Consider the following 18,738-nt stretch of genomic DNA (forward strand, 5'->3'; position numbering starts at 1 on the left):
ATTAATTGGGCCCAATTACATTGCATCCTTGCTGAATATTTATCCTAAATTTTTAATGGTAGTATTAAGGTATTAAGGTATGTAATAAGAATCACAAAAAAATAAACAAATAAATTATTTAATATTTAACTGATTTCTGAAGGATGATGTTACATTGAAGACTGGAGTAATGATGATGCTGAAAATTCAGCTTTGCATCACAGGAATAAATTATATTTTAAAATATATTGAAATAGAAAAGTTATTTAAATTGCTAAAAAAAAAATCATAGTATTGTTTTTACTGAATTTTAATCAAATAAATGCAGCCTCAGTGAGCATAAGAGATTTCTTTCAAAAACATTCAAAAATCTTAATTACTTCAAACTTTTGACTGGTGGTGTAGCCTACATGACAGAAAAATTGACAGAAGGAAGGATAGATATAAAAACCCATTTAACCTTTCTGATTCTTGACACTATGTCGACGAAGAATACCAACACCTCCTCAAAGCTCCACATATAATGTGAATGCATTAATACGAGAGATATGGCTCCATTCGGTGATGCATCACATATCAGTCATATAGAATTACTTGGCAGGTAGAGAGTGTCATGGTGGTACTTGTAAGTGAACTCCAGGGATTGTATGAATCCATTTTCCACTACTAAATTGGCCTCTGCAATTGTGGGTCACAATATGAGATACTGTGAGAAGTGCAGCAGAAGTAAGAAGACACAACAGGATTCACCTCAGAAGCAACAATCACACTGTGAATTATAAGATTCTATAATTACAAAAGAAAAAATCCAAAAGGTCAAAGTCGTCCTCTCAGAACTTGGAGCAAAATTAGGCAATGCACTGAAGAGGCCTATCTCATATCACAAAGAGCATAAGTGGGCACATCAGTGAGGAAAATCTTAGATAACACACATAAAGATGTTTTAATGAACAATGAATAAATCAGATTGTGATACAGAAGGGTAAGGAAATCAATTTCTCCAGGCACTGTCTTCCATCAGACTGAACATCTGATGTTGCTAAGCGAGAGAACTCATTTGAGAGCAATAAACAAAAGAGCTGTTATGTAAACTGTTGAATGATCTAATCAAGATTTAATTGTGTTTAGACTGTATGATATCCACAGCAGATTGTGATCCATGGCTTATGAAGCGAAGGTTAGAGATATTAACTGAAACATGAGTGAGAAGTGAAAATTAATACCAGACATGTTAGTGAATTTCACTGTAGCTTACAGCACAATGTTACTGCTACTACAAAATAATGATATATCATCATACTCACATTTTCATACTCATGTTTACAGTGGATATTACTTTTTTCTGTGGGATACAATAAATGATATTTTGAAGACTGTTTCAGCTGTTTTTGCTCACGTAGTGACACCACCGTATGGACAAAACACAACATTTTTTTCTAATAAATATCTATAGACAAATTTAAGTCATACAGGTTTGAGTCAACATACTGTATTTGTGAGTAAATGATGAAAGAATCTTCATTTCTGCTTAAAATATCCTTTTAAATAATATGATATTGCATATGTTTGTTGACGTTTCACTAAAGTACCAACATTCTCAGAAATCTCAGATGTTACATTTTATATTCCTTAATAAAATTGAAAACTAGAACAATTGAGATGATTGTTGGCAATCTATATGAATATAGAACTATAAAATTCAAATCTTTGATCATTCTAGATCATACTGAAATCTTCCGACTTTTGGCTGCAGAAGTCTTTGCGAATTTTAGCAGTTTATAACAAAAAGTCTCAATTTGTTCTCCTTTTGGTTTAATTGCTGTTAAGAAAGAAAAAGAACATTATTACATGAGAGTCAAATGATAACCTAAGAAAATTTCTCTGCAAGAGATCAGAACTTTTGAGCACTAAATAACAGCAAGCACCACAGAAAATATGTAACAATGCTCAGTGTCTTAATGTAAGATAGACAGCAGGCCTTCCAATGGGCATCCTCTAGTCTGCCATCACTGAAGGTCTGCTGCAGGGCGTTGAAGTGGAAAGCCCTGCTTGTATTTCCAGCATTTCCAACTCTTACAAGTAACAGCGAAAGAAGGAGGGCTCAGCAAAGACTGGGCCCAGACTGCTTTGATCACAGAAGCCCCCTTATACTAGCAGGCCATCTTTCACACAGTTTGTTTCCCTTTGCCTGCATAATCAAGGACAACACCTATTTTCTCTCTCAATTGTAGCACTGCACACATTTTTTTTGTTTCTTGTAAGTACTTGGGTCTGGACTCCAAGGTCCTATTAATAGGGCTATTATGCACTCTCATTATTTCTGATCTGACGCTAAGACCAGCCATCTTTGAAATACTGGTCTAAGCTGGTGCCCAGCACCTCTGCATTAGGAGATCCTTTGATCCTTCAACTCTTTGAAAAGACAACCAGGTAGGACTCCTAAATTAACCACTCCAGACTCAAAAAAATGCATCAAAAAACCCTGGATGCTCCACTGAATTCTAGGAGAATGGTAAAGTGTATGCAACTTAATTAACCACAACAAGCCATAAACACACACAACCTCAATAGCATATTGAGGAAAGGAGATTAAAAATAGCCAAACATCCATATCTTGAAAAAATCAGGCCTTTCAGAATAAATGGCAGTGTTTCATCTAGTAATTTTTGTAAAAGGTCCTTTGTTATCTCCAGACACCCAGAAAAGCCTCCTACTGCTTTTGAGGTTCAGATGTCGGCATTAGCATGCTAATTGCAACTTTGTCTGCGGAGCTAAAAGAAAAAATGGAGGGAGAGAGAAAAAAGAAAAGAAGAGAAGTACTCTGTCCAGCTAGGGCCATGGGATTTCTTTTTAATCTGCTGTTACAAATAGCTTTTTTGTACAGAATTACATTATGTTATATGTATCTCACCTCCAACAAGGTGAATGAGTTTTGTGTCTGGCCAAATAGCTTTCAGCAGAACGGGTTCGCAACACGATACTCCTGCCTTTAAATCATTTAGTCATTTATAACATGAAAATTATGCATAGTGATCATGATAAACCATGTGTTAAATAGGGTTGGGCCAATAGACAATGGCTGATAGACATCACAATGTTGAGCCAATATATATTTCAATAGCTTACTTTCTCTCGCAGTTATATCACTGTGTAATTATACTGTATATAAATTATGGACATCAGGAAGCCACTATTATGCCTGGCATTGAAACTGCTTTTGAATGCACAATCACTTTTTAGTTTCACTTTAACTTTCGATATTCGCGATCGCACATACTCTGTTTATACTATGGAGTGGCAGATGGATCGTTTCAGCATTGATATTGCTATGTGCACATCCACAATAGTCACATTGCAGGATGTTTGATATTTAGTATACTGATTGTTTTCTGGCACCGTGTCTACACCTGACGCGACAGCAGTCGAGATACCCATTTTTAAATACATTTAGTAGCAGAGCTACTGCAAGCGATTTTCAGGGCTGGAAATCCATTTATCCTTTGTTGAAATCATGGTTGCTTAGCAATGGAAGACGGCACGAAAGCGCAAGCTCCAGAGCGCTTTGGAAACAAAGTCCCTTTAAGGCAAGTCATGTCACTCGGCGGCTGTGAAACCCTTCTCAGGCATGCAAGTGCAGCTCCTATCACTTTGTATGGGGAAACATTAAATTATCCCAAAGTGCTCACTAAGCTTACGATTAAATTTCATATTTGAAATCAGCGCCACATCCAGTGTAGTCAGTCACACAGCATCACTGATTATAATGGGTTCTATTGTATTTTGTTGGGCCGTGCCATGCCGCTCGCGTTCGTTGTAGACACAGTGAGAGCCACGCAGATGCACGTGAACTCTGAAAAAAAAAACAGCATACGCTGGTTAGGTATGTTTTGAAGCATGACAGCTGGTTTGAGCTGGTTTAAGATGGTTCTTAGTTGGTCATGAGTTGGTTTAAGCTGGTCCTGTGTAGGAGCTAGTTGCTTAAAATCAGCACAACACCAGCTAAAAACAGCTGATAACCAGCTTAAACCATCTGTCATGCTTCATAACATACCTAACCAGCATATGCTTATTTTTGCAATAGAGACATTACAGACCTTTTCAGGATCAAAATATTTTGTTGAGCCTGAAACCTTAAACTCTTAATCCCAGCCCTATGCTGAATCCTAACCAAACCCTCTGACCAGTTGATAGGAGTGTTGTTCTAAGACCAACAGGTAGGTCTGCCATTAGTTTTTAGGCACAGAAATTGAATAAAGTAATCAAATGTAAAATAGCATTGCATATTTTACTGTAAAAAATTAAAGATTAATCTTTATTAAAGTTACAAAAGTGCTATATGATTAATATTAAGAAAGTGCTGTCACTTTAAGAGAATGCACTGATCTTGTTCACTGATACATTATGTTCAGCCGGCTATGTCTGCTAAAGTTTGCGCGCTTCAGATGAACGCATGCACAAATCTTCACACTGCACTCGAGCACACGTGTTCTGGCTCTTAAATGTTTAAACTGGCAAGGCTTAATAAATGAGTTTAGTTTAAACACAGATATCAACGTGTGCTGTTCAGGTCTCACCTGTGCATGCGTGCCACCAGCACAATGACGGAATAAATGATTGCTCATATACCAGCATACGGCATTTGCATTGAACAAGAGTGAATGGTTAGTCCACTTTTTTTTCAGAATGTGCATCCATCAACAGACACATACATTAGCCAAACCCTACTTGTTTTACGCCTTGTTTTATTTATTTATTTATAACAAACCATTATACAGATGCGTTATCAGATTTAAATTGAACCGCAGTCCTAGTGCATGCCAAACTGTTTGTGGAGAACCGTACCGTTCAATTTTTTACAGAGAACCGTTCCACCCCTGATAGACAGAAACACCTCAGGTGTAAGTTTAGACCCACTGAGTAAACACAGAATGACAGAGGCCTTATCTGTGAGTCTGTCGTCTCTTTTCACTACTACAATCTCAGAAACGGCACACACAACACTGGGCTTAATGTCAATGAGCCATATCTCCCTGCACTGCCTCCTCCACCTCGCTCTCCGCACAAATGCCAGAGGTCACTCTTTTCATTCAGGCAGAAATCAAAATGATAATGGCAGCTTGTTAAAAATTCTATTTGGATGTGCACATAGGCTACATCAAAAGGTGCTGACATGGAGTGGTTTGGGGTGCAGCGGGGTGTTAGCGATGTGGCTTACTGATAGCACACATCAAAGCTATAGAGAGAGGGGAATATGGCATGGGGGTGGGGTAGGACACAATGACTACGTTCTGGGGCTGTTATAGTCAGCAAATGAAAATATACCAGGCACAATTTTACCGTTAATGCCTTGACATTGAAACACGAGCTATTTACCATGAAAAAAGCACTCTGACTCCATCAGATCCGTCTAAATCAAGCTGATGCAATGGATGCTGTTTGGGAAATTATAAATGATAGCCAGACAGAGTAAAAAAAACATGCAGAAAAAGAAATAAAGGCAATAATCAAATAAATCCTCTAGTGGACCATTAATAAATGTGAGCAGTGCAAGGCCACTTCAGGAGACAATCAGGCAGCCGTGATTTGCTGAAATTGGGACAGTCGCTCACCGGCTCCATTTTGCATCAGGCACGGTCAACCTTTTAATGCTGCATCGCTAACCGATAACCACCCAGAATGCATTTCAGCGCTTTCCTTGTTTAAAACCATTCCCAGCAAAGTTTTCCACATAGGCCAATTACTAAAGCACTCCAGTCTGATTCTCCATGCCATTCATCTGAAGCAAGCTCTTTTAAGAGGACAGTGGATACCTACCCCACTGTATTGGAAAAAGACAAACGGAATAATATCTGCACCCACATGGCTTGACTCGACCACTAAGCCCTCTTTCATGTGAGACCTCAGTAGGTATTACTTGGTGAACATGTAGGAACAGTCATGTTGGTCTTGGAAAAACATCCTTAAACCAGTGATAGCCAACCCTGTTTCTGGAGAGCTACCTTCATGCAGGCTACAGTTCCAGCGCTGCTCAAACACACCTGCCTGATATTTTCAATGAATCCTGAACTCATTGATTAGCTGGGTGAAGTGTCTTTGATTAGGGATGGAGCTAAACTTAGCAGGAAGGTAGCCCTCCGTGAGCAAGGTTGGCTGTCCTTACTATAAACTGTAAAGTAGAATTTTTTTTTTTTGATTTAGGATTAAGGTTAGAGTTGGGCTATGGCTTGAGACTTGCAACATTATTTTTGATCTATCATTAGGGGTAATAAATGGATATGTTTTGAGCAGGGGTGTCCAATCCTGTTCCTGGAAGGCCAGCCTCCTGTAGAGTCTAGGTCAGGAATCTCCAAACTCGGTCCTAGAGGGCCGTTATCCTGCAGAGTTTAGCTCCAACTCTAATTAAACACACCTGAACCAGCTAATCAAGGTCGTACTAGGCATGCTAAAAACTTCCAGGCAGGTGTGTTGAAGCAAGTTGGAGCTAAACTCTGCAGTACACCAGCCCTCCAAGACCGAGTTTGGAGACCTCTGGTCTAGGTCTTCAACAGCGCTCCTGGGGATCCACTGTCTTACAAAGATTATTTCCAACCTGCTTCAGCTCACCTGAAGATCTTCAATAGCTGGTTCAGGTGTGTTAGATTAGGGCTGTAGCTAAACTCTGCAGGACAGTGGGTCCTCAGAAGCAGGGACGAAGACTGTTCTGTGGGGCAGTTGTGGCCTGATGGTTAGAGAGTTGTACTTCCAACATGAAGGTTGCGGGTTTAAGTCTCAAATCCAGCAGGAATTGTAGGTTGGGGGAGTGAATGACCAATGCTCTCTCCCACCTTCAATACCAAGACTGAGGTGAGAACCTTGAGTAAGGCATCGAACCCCAAACTGCTCCCCGGGCACCGCGGCAATATAGCTGCCCACTGCTCCGGGTGTGTGTCCACAGTGTATGTGTGTTCACTACTGTGTGTGTGTGTACACTTGAATGTGTTAAATTTAGATCACAAATTCTGAATTTGGGTAACCATACCACACCTGAACAAGGTAATCAAAGTCTTCAGGATTACTAGTAACTTCCAAGCAGCTATGCTGGAGCAGGCTGGAACTTTCCTTTGCAGGAGTGGACACTAGGGCAGTGACTCCCAATTACATTTCTTGAGGAACTTTAAAGTAGTTCACTTGTAGACATCACATTACCTTAACAAAGTGAGCTTCAAAGTGAAGCATGTGCATCTGGTTAGGTGGAGGTACTGCTGACGTTTGGCTTTCACACACCCACAGGGCTTAAGAACATATTTGTTTTCTCCTCACAGCATTCGGCACTCCACATTGTTGCATTATAATTGCATTACTCTTTCATAACCGAGATCTTATCCACTTAAGGTATCCGCAGTATGATAAAGCAAATGCAGCACTGGTCTTTCCTGACGGGCAATGCCGAATACTGCATGCTTCATCCAGGTCTCTCATTTCATTAGCTATTCTATGAATTTCCAATTAGGCTGAGGGCAACAAGACAGAGCTTTCAGGTCTTTTATCACAGGGGACGAGCAGGCCCTGTTCAGGTACCCTTACAAAGTGCTGCTCCTGTGCACCTTTGTTAAAGGAAGGGCATTGTCTGGGAGGAAAAGCATGCCAAACGTGAGCCGAAATACCCTTATGCGTATTCCATTAAGAGTAAAAGTAGAGTGCAGATAATGAGAGTCTACAATGGCTGAGCCAAACACCTTTACAGTACTGGAAGGAAGAGGCCTCATATCATAACAACTCCCATTTTTTGCTTTCTCTCTCTCTCTCTTTCTTTTCTTTTCCTCCTCTATCTGCTCTGATTTGGTCTGTGCAGGTTCCACGCCATAACAATCCTCTGGACAAAAAAGCCTGGCTCTGATTATTAATAAACCTTAAGGCAGGCATCATTTTTTCAGCTAGTCCTCTTTTATAATGCACAGACAACACCTTTATACTTTCCCAGGGGCCCCGAGCTCCCCATCTCTCTGTGATCTTATTAGCATCCCATCTCCTCCTGTCTGCTGACCAAACTGCATTGCTATGCACTTTCTGTCTTTCTGACCTCTGTATGGATGGAATTCATTTGGCCTTTCCATCTTCTCCTTCTTTGGGCTGATTTGGCTTAAGCAGGGAGCTGGCCATGGTTATTTCAGCTAAACACTATTAAAGAAATATGGACATTGGAAATAGGATGGAGGATAAAAGAGTTGGGATATAGCTGAGCTTCAAAAAAAGTCTCATCAGTCACTTATTACGCTTTGAATGCTGATGTGTGACTGATTTGGTCATGTTTACTTCATGTCTGCAAGATTTGAATGTTTTTTTTTTCTTCTTCCTGAAAAGCTTAACCTTAACAGTAATTATTAACCTTCTGGGGCCCGGGGGTGTTTAGGGGCCTGGAGAAGTATTGACATGCCCTGATATTTGTGTTTTTTTCAGTTGCTTATAAACATATAAATGGCTAAAGTCTAATAACACTGTAATCAGCATAAACTGGGCTACAATAATATGCGAGCAGCATGTATGTACATGATTGTGTTTTTGAGAAAGCAACATTTCTGCATGGTTAGTGAAAAACTAAAATTTTGAAGTCACTGAAATAGGGCAATAAAACACCTAGAGAACATTTGTTCACAAGATTTTTGAGAACAGATTTTGAAGCCTAGAATTTTTGCTTCAAAATGATGTGAAAATCATTTTGATTACACCCTCACAGAAAACAATATATTTATTAAAACACTTTAAGACACTTTTTGTGTAGGAAAGGTATACGCGAGAAGGCGTAAACTAATATATATATATATATAATATATATATATATATATATATATATATATATATATATATATATATATATATATATATATATATATATTAGTTTATTTAGAATATATTTAGCTATCACACAAAAGAGCAAAAAAGTTGAAAATAGCGGAGGAGATTTTTTCAAGTTTTTTTGATGAATAGAAAGTTCAGAAGAACAGCATTGTTTGTAACATGATAAATGTCTTTATCATCACTTGTGTGCTAAATAAAAGTTTTATTTTCTATATATACTGATTCCAAGCTTTTAAATGGTATAGTGAATATTGTTAAACTTGGAGTAAACCTGGAGTAATGATGCCATTCTTACTGACATTAGGCTAGTAACATTATAACTTCACGTGGACCATTATAATATCAATAGTGCTCTGTGCGTGGGCGTGGTCGCATTAGATATAATGAAGGGAGAGGTGAAAGACTGGACATCGCATTGGTTTCATATGGATTACCTTATCACAGAATATTTGTTTTTGATACGAGTTGCTTAGTTTAAAAGTAGATATGTCAAGCTTTCTATAGATATCTCTCTCATGTCTCTGTGCTGAGTATTTGCTGAGTTACAGTTCATTTTATTGACGCGTTTCTTAATGAAGATTACCGCAGACCAAGGCTGCAGACAGCGCAACCTGTTTGTTTTCTTTATTTTATTAATGCACAAAGTTTTGTTGTTATTATGTGTGTATACAAATAAAATTAGACCCTTTACAGATTCAATTGATATATTGTTATTTTCTGTACAATCAAAACTGAAAGTGTAATTTAAGTTCTTTTTGGCCTTATCAGGAAAATATGGCACAAAGGGTTAACCCCTAAGGGTTAAATCAGACCACATTATACATTTTTTATGTTATTAAATAATACATGTTAGGTAGAAGAAGAAAAAACTTGATGTAAGGGACTGTGGAGAAGAACAGTATACTGTTTTACACTCCTGGTAAATGCTAGATGTCCTTGGTAGCGTATTAAATGCATCAACATCATTACCAAGACCAAGAAAATCAGAGGGTCACAAAGAACCAGCTTGTTACAGAAATTATTAATAATCTGGAAGTTTATCAATTTCATATTCTCATGACAGTAGTGGGTCTGAAGTTGTATGCATGTAATTTATTTTCAACCTTTGAATGGTCTCCTTCAGCACTAACCTGACTCAATGCCTGTTCACACCAAGGACGATAACTGTAAGGTTTTAATAACAGCTCTAATTATATGACAATAGTGAATTACACACCAATATATATATAACTATAACAATAACAACACAGAGGAACGGCATAGTTGGAATCACTTCAGTAATCTTTTTTTTTTCAGATGATGGATGATAAAAACATTGGCATCCGATCCTGACTTCAAAGAGTTCAGCATAAAGCAGCACACGACACAACTGCAGTGCATGCTTATAATAAACAAAATGTTATCGTCCCTCAGTGTGGACGCCAATATAGTTATTGTTACAGTTATTGTTGCAGTTATCTCTTCTTGGTGTGAATGAAATATTTTACCTGATCATGCTAATATACAATACAAGACGACATTTTAAACAACGTTCTTTTTCTTTCTAAAGTTAATTTCATATGGCTAGTATTTAATATATCTTAAATATCTTATATATACATAATATATATATATATATTATATATATATATATATATATATATATATATATATAATATATTAGTTTACGCCTTCTCGCGTATACCTTTCCTACACAAAAAGTGTCTTAAAGTGTTTAAAGCATTGTTTATAAGTGATACTGATTTTAGAAAATGTGGGTGATTGTCAGGTGCCCTAAGGGTCAATGGCAGATCTATTATTGTTTTCAAAAACACATAAAAAAAAAAAAAATTATAATGACTTAAAAATACCTCTTCCACAATTAAGATTTTTTTTTTTTTTTTTTTTTTTTTTTTATGGGAGAAAAGGGGCATTTAAGGGGCATAAAGACAGAAATGTCAGGTTTATTTCTTAGAAAAGTAGTGTTCAAAATTTATTAATATTTGAAAGTAGTATGTAATACTGATTTTTCTTTTCCTCATGCATCGTGTTTTATGTTTCATTTTAATCAAGTTCTTTATTGACACTTAAGTTTTCTTGTTAACCAAGCAAGTACACAAACTTTACATATAAAGCATTATTTAAAAAATACAGGTAAAAGTGTAGGTCAGGTGAAACTGGCGCTGAGGGTCAGCTATATATATTATATAAAAAAAATATATAAAAAAAAAATATTGAAATGAGTTATGATTGTTTTACTACTTTAAGACTGAAAGCCTGGTTCTGGTTCATGGGTAAAACAATAAAATGTGCACATTAAATGCATTTTAAAAACCAGCATAATTAAATAATGAAGGCATGATAACAAGTTTCCAAGAGAGTTTACAATTTTGCTGAAATCAATTAAAAATCAACTCAAATAAATGTGTCCCAGAAACACCAATATATAACAACAACTGCATTGCTGAATGTTTTACAGATGCCAAAAATCACAGCAACAGTAGGCAGATTCATTCCACACCAGTGGACACGTACCATAAGAGCAAGACAGCAAGTAAAGGATGCTCTGTGCTGCTCTGTAAAGGACTCTGGGCTTGATGAGGTGCAGCAGTTGAATGATATACAGAGGCGAGCTCAGGCGAGAGCTGTCCATTAGTTACAGGGTCCTGTAATGTTGCGACTGCAGTACATTATTTTCAAATGCATCAGTCAGCGTTGTGCAGTACAGATAAATTCTAATGTCTCGGATCTGTAATGCATACTCTCACCACTGCTATATTACGCGATGGGTTAGAAGGGCAGCACAAGGGAAGGGGGAAAAATTTAATTTATTTTTCACTGTGGCCAGTGTTCTTCCCATTAGCTTCAAACGTGAGATAAGTTATAGCTTTAAACAAGCATCTTTAGCCGCCAGAGCACGCTGCACACAGTGCCGTGGTGCTGAAAATGAGATTTAGAGATAAAGATAGAGAGGGAGAGGTAGAGGTCAATGATGACCCCATGTATGGCCCCTAAGTGTGACATGGCACAAGGACAAGCATCATCACACTGATGAGGTCAATACGTCAGTACTGCAAAAACTCACAATGCTGTCAATTCACTATACTGCAAATAGATTTTACTTTCTATGAAGAAAATGTGGCTGATTGATAGGGTGCTCTGATGATCAATCATGAATCGATTAATTTATTTCAAAATACATGAATACAATGAATAGAACATACCTCCTCTACAAATAAACTTGCTTTTATTTTTAATTAAAAATGGATGGAAATATTTTTAATGAAATGTCAGGGTTGTTCTAATATCATAATAAAGGTAAAAAAGTATAAAAAAACAACAACTTAGTTTGACCTAATACTTCACAATTACCTCTTAGAAATCTAGTAGTTTATTTATTAATATTTGGAAAACTTGTCTGCCAAATTAAAGTCATTTGGTGGAAACAACCTGAAGGAATAAAGTACATAAAACAAGAAATAAAGCCAATTTTCACCATGAAAAAATGAGCATAAAAGTACCATTAGTTTGTAAGAATTTGGCACATTAACTTTAACTTAATATTCTCAAGTCATTGTCTTATGTGGCTGCTCTCCGACCCAAGTCTACATGACATTCTCGTCCATAGATATGCTAAATATTAAAGATTTCATTGCCCTGTTTCATCTGCTAGGTGGAAGGCATGATTGCACAGGTCCTCAGCAAACCATTTTTATGTCTATAACACAAATGGCGTAAGGAAAGACTTTTACCATTACCGATCAGAGGTCATGAACCAGCTCTGGAAATCACTTTTGTGTTTCGGCAGACTTCCAAAAGAGGGGGCTAGACAATGAACTGAACTGCTGTCCCCAAGCCTGACAGCTGACATCATCTGACTCCTTGCCAGATAACATCTCATATGTGTGTATGTATGGACTGAGGCCAAGGTTATCACAGCATAACCCAGAGGCAACAATTTGATAGTCTATTAGTGAGTATTCAATGACTGATGAAACAGACGTGGTCTGCTTTAGGTTAATGATTCATACTCGTTCGAGCTCACTTCTAATTCACTTCCCTCTACACTAAACGCTTGAGAAAAGAAAAGAAAAAAGCACATCAAGTCAGATCTGTAATACATATACGGGCCTTTCAATCAAAGCCAGTTCTAGTCGCACTGCATATATCTTGATGTCAATTATTGACAACTGACTAATTAGTTGTGCCCTATTTAAGCCTTTCTCTTAGTTTGGAGCTGTTTAAATATGCTAAATCAATAAGAGCTCTAATGCCCCATCATCGTCAGCGGACGTGCGGTCCAGTCATATAGCAGAGGGCATCTATCAAAGAAATGAAAACTTTCACTCAAATTAACATCAACTTTTCATATTGCATAACCATTTTAGACTGTGATTCTCATTCTATATGAAGCTATGACACAAAAATCATTTAACATTTTATGTGAAAAACATTAGTAGTGACGTCGTATAATCAAATGTACACTTGTCAATCTAAAATTAAAAATATGTATTATGAAAAGCAGAAAATCCAAAACAGCAATGTAAAGATTACAATCTATTAAAGAAAGTATATTCACTATTAGATTAGATTAGTTATTTAAATTTTTATATGAAACCATGATTCGCACTTACAAAGACAATCTTCTTTTTAGCATTTATTTTACATTATTTACCAAACAAAACACAAATGTTTTGGCTCAAGGCCTTCTTCAGTTTAATTTTTAGCCTTTACCTAAAATAAAGGCCAGTAAACAGAAGAGAGATGAAGGGAATAGGATCAAGATTTGACCTGGGGCAAATTAAAACATGGATTCTAGTCAGACAACAGCTTTTAAAGTCACAATGAAATGAAAGCAGCAGTCTAATGTGTATCATAATGTAAAGGATTACTGAAAAAAAAAAAAAAAAAAAAAAAAAAAAAAAAACGTAGGGCAGGACCTTGGTTCTATTTATTGGTTGTTAATAAGATTCTGAAATGGGCTTGTACTCAAAAACGGAGGCAGATGAATGGCAGGTTTAAGTGGACTAAATGAAGTCCTGCATACATCACCAGAGAGAAGTCTGTTGTATGACAGTAAGTTATGCCATTTTGATTAAAAATTACGTTTATATAAATGCATGATATTGTTCATAATTTTACCAATTAATTCAATTAATTAATTATATTCTGAAATTTTGCTTTATTTTTTTATTATTTATTTATTTCCCTCGTAATTTTTGATCAAAATGGCATAACTTACTGTCATACAACAGACTTATCTCTTAATTAATCAAATATTTGCTTTGTTCTAAAACATACTGAGATGGTTCAATCTTGCATTTGTTCCCTGGTTTGGTTCACTTTCAAAAAGCAACATTTAAAAATAGAAGTTGTAAGTAATCAAGTATATTCCTTTAAAGTAGTGTTAACATTAGCAAACATTTCAGAGAAATTTATGAAAAGGATTATTATCTATTGTGAAGATATGAAGCACAGCTCACACAGAAGTCACTCTCAAACCAAGCAGCTTTCTGTTGCTCAATGCTGCGAATCCGAGTGACTAACTTGAACCCGTTGTGAAATCCACATCAGGAAATATTTTTCCAATAGGATTCCTATTAAATGACTGGAGTTCACTCGCGAAAAAAAGACTAGCACACAACTGCCACTGCATGTATACATGTATGTACAGTATTTATGAGGACCTCACCTCCCTTCAGGCTAAATGAAGCACCATGGCCATGTCAGGCCTGAGCATCATGTCACCTCATTCTCTTGCCTAATCATGTGCCAGCTCTGTTTACCACATATGGGCAGCAGAAATGAATTATGGAGGGGCCTACAAGATGCTCTTAATTACAGATCTGCCAAGCACTGTGAATTATTCAATCCTTTGCTTATGTAGGCGTTTATGGTATGCTATAGTTAACATAACTGCTTAACCAAGCATCGGATAGCCTCAGGGGTATCTATGTGTTTCAGGTCCTCCTTACGCTCAGGCAGGTGCAAAACGCTGAATAAAGACAAATGGGAACACATGAACAAGGTCATGCACTGCATACGCAACAACACACAATAGTAAATGTTGGATCTGTTGGAATACTTAATGAGCTACTTACCTGCACTGACAATCCTATAACTACAATGAAAAGAAGTTCAGGGCTCCAAACAAAAAAATTGAGTAAGGAGCCATTGGCTCCTATAAGAAAAAATGTAGGCACCAATATTTTTATTTTTTTAGGTGCCACAGAATAAATGTGTTTTATTTATTTTATTAATATTATTATTATTATTATTATTTACATTTTAACATTTCAATCATACTGTCATGTGTTTGTCTCATCTTTTCTTGACTTTATCAGCATCTTAATCCATCTTGTAGATGACCTGGGAACTAAGATTCACTTAAAGTGGAAATTAAATGTCTTTTCCAACTTGAACTTAGTCACAAAGTACTGTTCATTCTCTGTACCAATATCGTGGACCATAAGCATCACTTGGCCACTGAGTGTAGTTTGGGCTCCTCCTCGATGCATCCTGTAAATGTTGTCATACACTCTTAATAATAAAGGTACTTCACGGTGCCATAGAAGAACCTTTTTTGTCTAAATGGTTTCATAAAGAACCTTTAACATCTGAAGAACCTTTATGTTACACAAAAGGTTCCTTGTGGCAAAAGAAGGTTCTTCAGATTATAAAAAATTGAGAAAGAGATGGTTCTTTAAAGAACCTCTGACTGAATCGTTCTTTGTGGAACAAAAAATGGTTCTGTGAAGAACCTTTTAAGCACCTTTATTTTTAAGTATATGGTCTTTCACACTTTCGGTCATTTTTTCTTAATTAGTAAAATGCAATTTTATAGGAGGAGTTGAATCATAGACAACAGGTTAAAGTAAAAATATAAAAATGCAATAGTGCATAAATATAGCAAAATGTTCCTCTTTATAGTAATTTTTCTAGCAGATTGATGAGCTTATGGACACTTAATGGTTATTCTGAGGTAAATGTATTATTATGTTGCAATGTTTACAAGCTTTGCACGTTTTCCGCAGTTTGAAACACTGAATGAGCTTTTACATGAGACATTTCAGTAAGTTGAACTGTAGGCTCTCATATAAAATAGCCTACCTTTTGATGTTAATTCATGTTCATTATGTACTATAGTAGTAAAGAGAAAGATATAATGGGTTCACTTGCCGCTTGAACTGAGGCACCTAAAGCGATCATGCCTGCCGCATTAAAGAGCGCCAATTTTTATTTATTTATTGTTTGTATTTCATTATGAATTTTGAATAATTTTAAAGCTGGTACTTTGTTTATTAAAAAGTAACAAAGCACAAAGCTTTTGGCGATTACTGGATGGTTATGTGAAGTAAACACCAAAATTTGTTAATTTTTAAATCATGCACTAGGTAAAAGTCTTGTGAGGTCATTACATAGTATTGTGCAGGAATCTGCACAAAAATCAGTCTTTATTAATCGATATTCTGCCCCTGTAATCATAATTTGTGTGAAAATGAATAAAAGTTGTTGGTGTTTTACTTCTACTGGTGTTAATTTCAGATGGAAACTGCAGTAAATTGTAAAGCGTACTAAAATGTATTTTTTAGGTTTTTGCAAACACGTAGGTAGAGGCATGTTTTGAGCCTGGGGCTATTTCACCTAATGTTTGAGTCTATTTCTTTCTGTCTACTTCTACTATAATTATGGAATCAGCAAGCAACTAAGCTAATATGCTATTCCAAATTTAACCATCAGGTTGATAGCTTAGCAGCATGCTAATTTCAGACACTATTGATTCAGCCGCCTATGTAAGACCGTACACAGTGAGGAAGCTCATTAAGGTTGTAACATAGCGATTGTCACACAACAGAAACAGCTGATTCAGGTTTCATGGTAGTGCAATATTTGAAACTTACTTTAGTTTTAGGCTGCTCAGGTTGCTCCTGTATGGCATCCTGAATGGCTTCCATCATAACTCAGACAACTAGTAGTGGAGAAAGAAAAACAGACAGATGCCTATCAGTGCTCAGGTTTAGCTAAATGATGATAAATAAATGTCAGCGATAACTCACATGAAGTAGGCTAGCCCCAGCCATGTAAACAAATCCACCCAGTCTTATTGGAAAAACGTGCCTGTGGTGACCTTTCTGCAAACTGATATTGCTTAGCACAATTGCACAATTTGCAACACTTTCAAAGTGAAATGCTCAGTCAGTGCCACTAAAAACAGATAAATGTGAATCTGTAAAATGTTTTAATACACTGATTGTTGTACTTGTTGCAGCAGTTCAGAAATAAAATGTCTGGTGAGTGGCTTGCATTTACAAGTTTTTGACCTCTTTAATTGTGACTCATGTTTCATGGGATTTGTACACGAATGCTCCACATCACAAGCACAGTGGTGTACTGGGTGAGCTCCCAAGCAAGTTTACAATGTTAGAAAAGGCATACATATGGAGCTAATTATGTGACGTAAATGATAAATATATTAGTTCAAATCATGCACTATGTTAAAAGCATTTTGAGATAATAATGCAGTATTGTGCAAGGAACTCCACAGAACTGTCTCTGTCTCTATTAATCGATAATCTGCTTTGTAATTATAATTTATGTGAGAAGGAATGTACATTTTTCCACTGGATACTACAGTGAATTGTATAAACAGGTATATTATTAAAGGTTTGCAGAAATGTATTTTCAATGCTCCTAGGTTGAAACGAATCAAATACGATCAGTATTAGGCTTTACCAGAGACAGACAAGGTCTTAGTCCAACACTTGTTGTTTATATTTATTAGCAAAACTGTAATTAGCATGCTATCAGCTAAAACTGTGCGGCAAGACTATTTCTCAAAGTTGCGTCCTTAATTTTATCACCTTTAAAGCACTGCTGCTACTAGGGCTGTGTGATTCATCAAAATCGAATTGCGCCATTTGCGCCAGACGTTGCTGTTTTGCTAATCGCTAAGCCTGCAATGTGGACACGATATTACTCTGTTCCAGAGCGCATGACTGCCAGCCTTGAGTGGCAGACTTACTAACCAATAGAGTGAGCACTCCTCTGTTCTCCTCAATCAGCTCTGCTCTAACCAACTGCGTAAACGCAAACCATAAAAAAAAAATAAAAAAAAAGCAGGAGAGAGATAGAGTGAGATTATGGCATCTACAGGGTCAGATCGATATTTAGGCTAATTAAAACTATAGAAAAACGTATGTAACTTAAGCTTCTAAATTACAGATAACAAACAAAAAAGGTAATTTGCAAGTGCTGTCACCACACGTATCAAGAGTTCCCTTGTCGGTTCTGCTTTCAGTACTGGAGAATAATATACATTCTTAGATGTTTTTGTTAGGACATGAACATTATCTTGCACATTTTATCTCCCCAAAAGATAAATTTAAAAGAAGTTTATAATGCATGTTCAGTATTCCCAATTCAAAAGACCGCACACACAGCCTGTGTCTCTGCATCATGGACGAACCATTCACACTTGCCCCACTCATGCATCCTGTCTCGTAATGCTCGTTTATACTCACGCACGGCTCCATGAATCTCCACGATCACATCTGGCAATATGGAGGAGGCTTAACGCACGTGTGCAACCTGTGTCGACTTGCGCCTGGCTCCGTGTTTAAAACAAGTGTAAATTCAGTCTAACTGCTTGCTAATTTCACTTGGATGAAATGAAACATTCAGCACATTTTCCACTTGTTCTAAAAAAAAATCCCAAATACTTAAAAATGAATAAATCAGCTTATGTAACATATGTAATGCTTTCATAATTGACTAAAGAAATACAAACTGTAAAAGTAGTTATACCATTATAATCTAGCCTGCTGAAAAAACAAAACAAAAAAACAATAGAACCCCTCCCAAAACACAACAGAAAATTTAATGGATTTCAGGGTTATAATGGGAATTGTATTGGTTTTAATGTAAACAATAATGGTGTCTATTTGA

General features: G+C 36.6%; 1 protein-coding gene across 2 annotated transcripts in view; it reads right to left on the minus strand.

The window, feature by feature from the left end:
- Positions 1–18,738, minus strand: part of LOC109053859 (trichohyalin-like) — a 227,183-nt gene that overhangs the window by 161,722 nt on the left and 46,723 nt on the right. For both annotated transcript variants that reach the window (XM_042728648.1, XM_042728646.1), the window contains exon 2: positions 16,695–16,762. In XM_042728648.1, coding sequence (XP_042584582.1) covers positions 16,695–16,751 — 57 coding nt within the window. In that variant the 5' untranslated portion in view covers positions 16,752–16,762. The remainder of the gene's footprint in view (positions 1–16,694; positions 16,763–18,738) is intronic.

Source organism: Cyprinus carpio, chromosome B7, assembly GCF_018340385.1.
Source record: "Cyprinus carpio isolate SPL01 chromosome B7, ASM1834038v1, whole genome shotgun sequence".
NCBI lineage: Eukaryota > Metazoa > Chordata > Actinopteri > Cypriniformes > Cyprinidae > Cyprinus > Cyprinus carpio.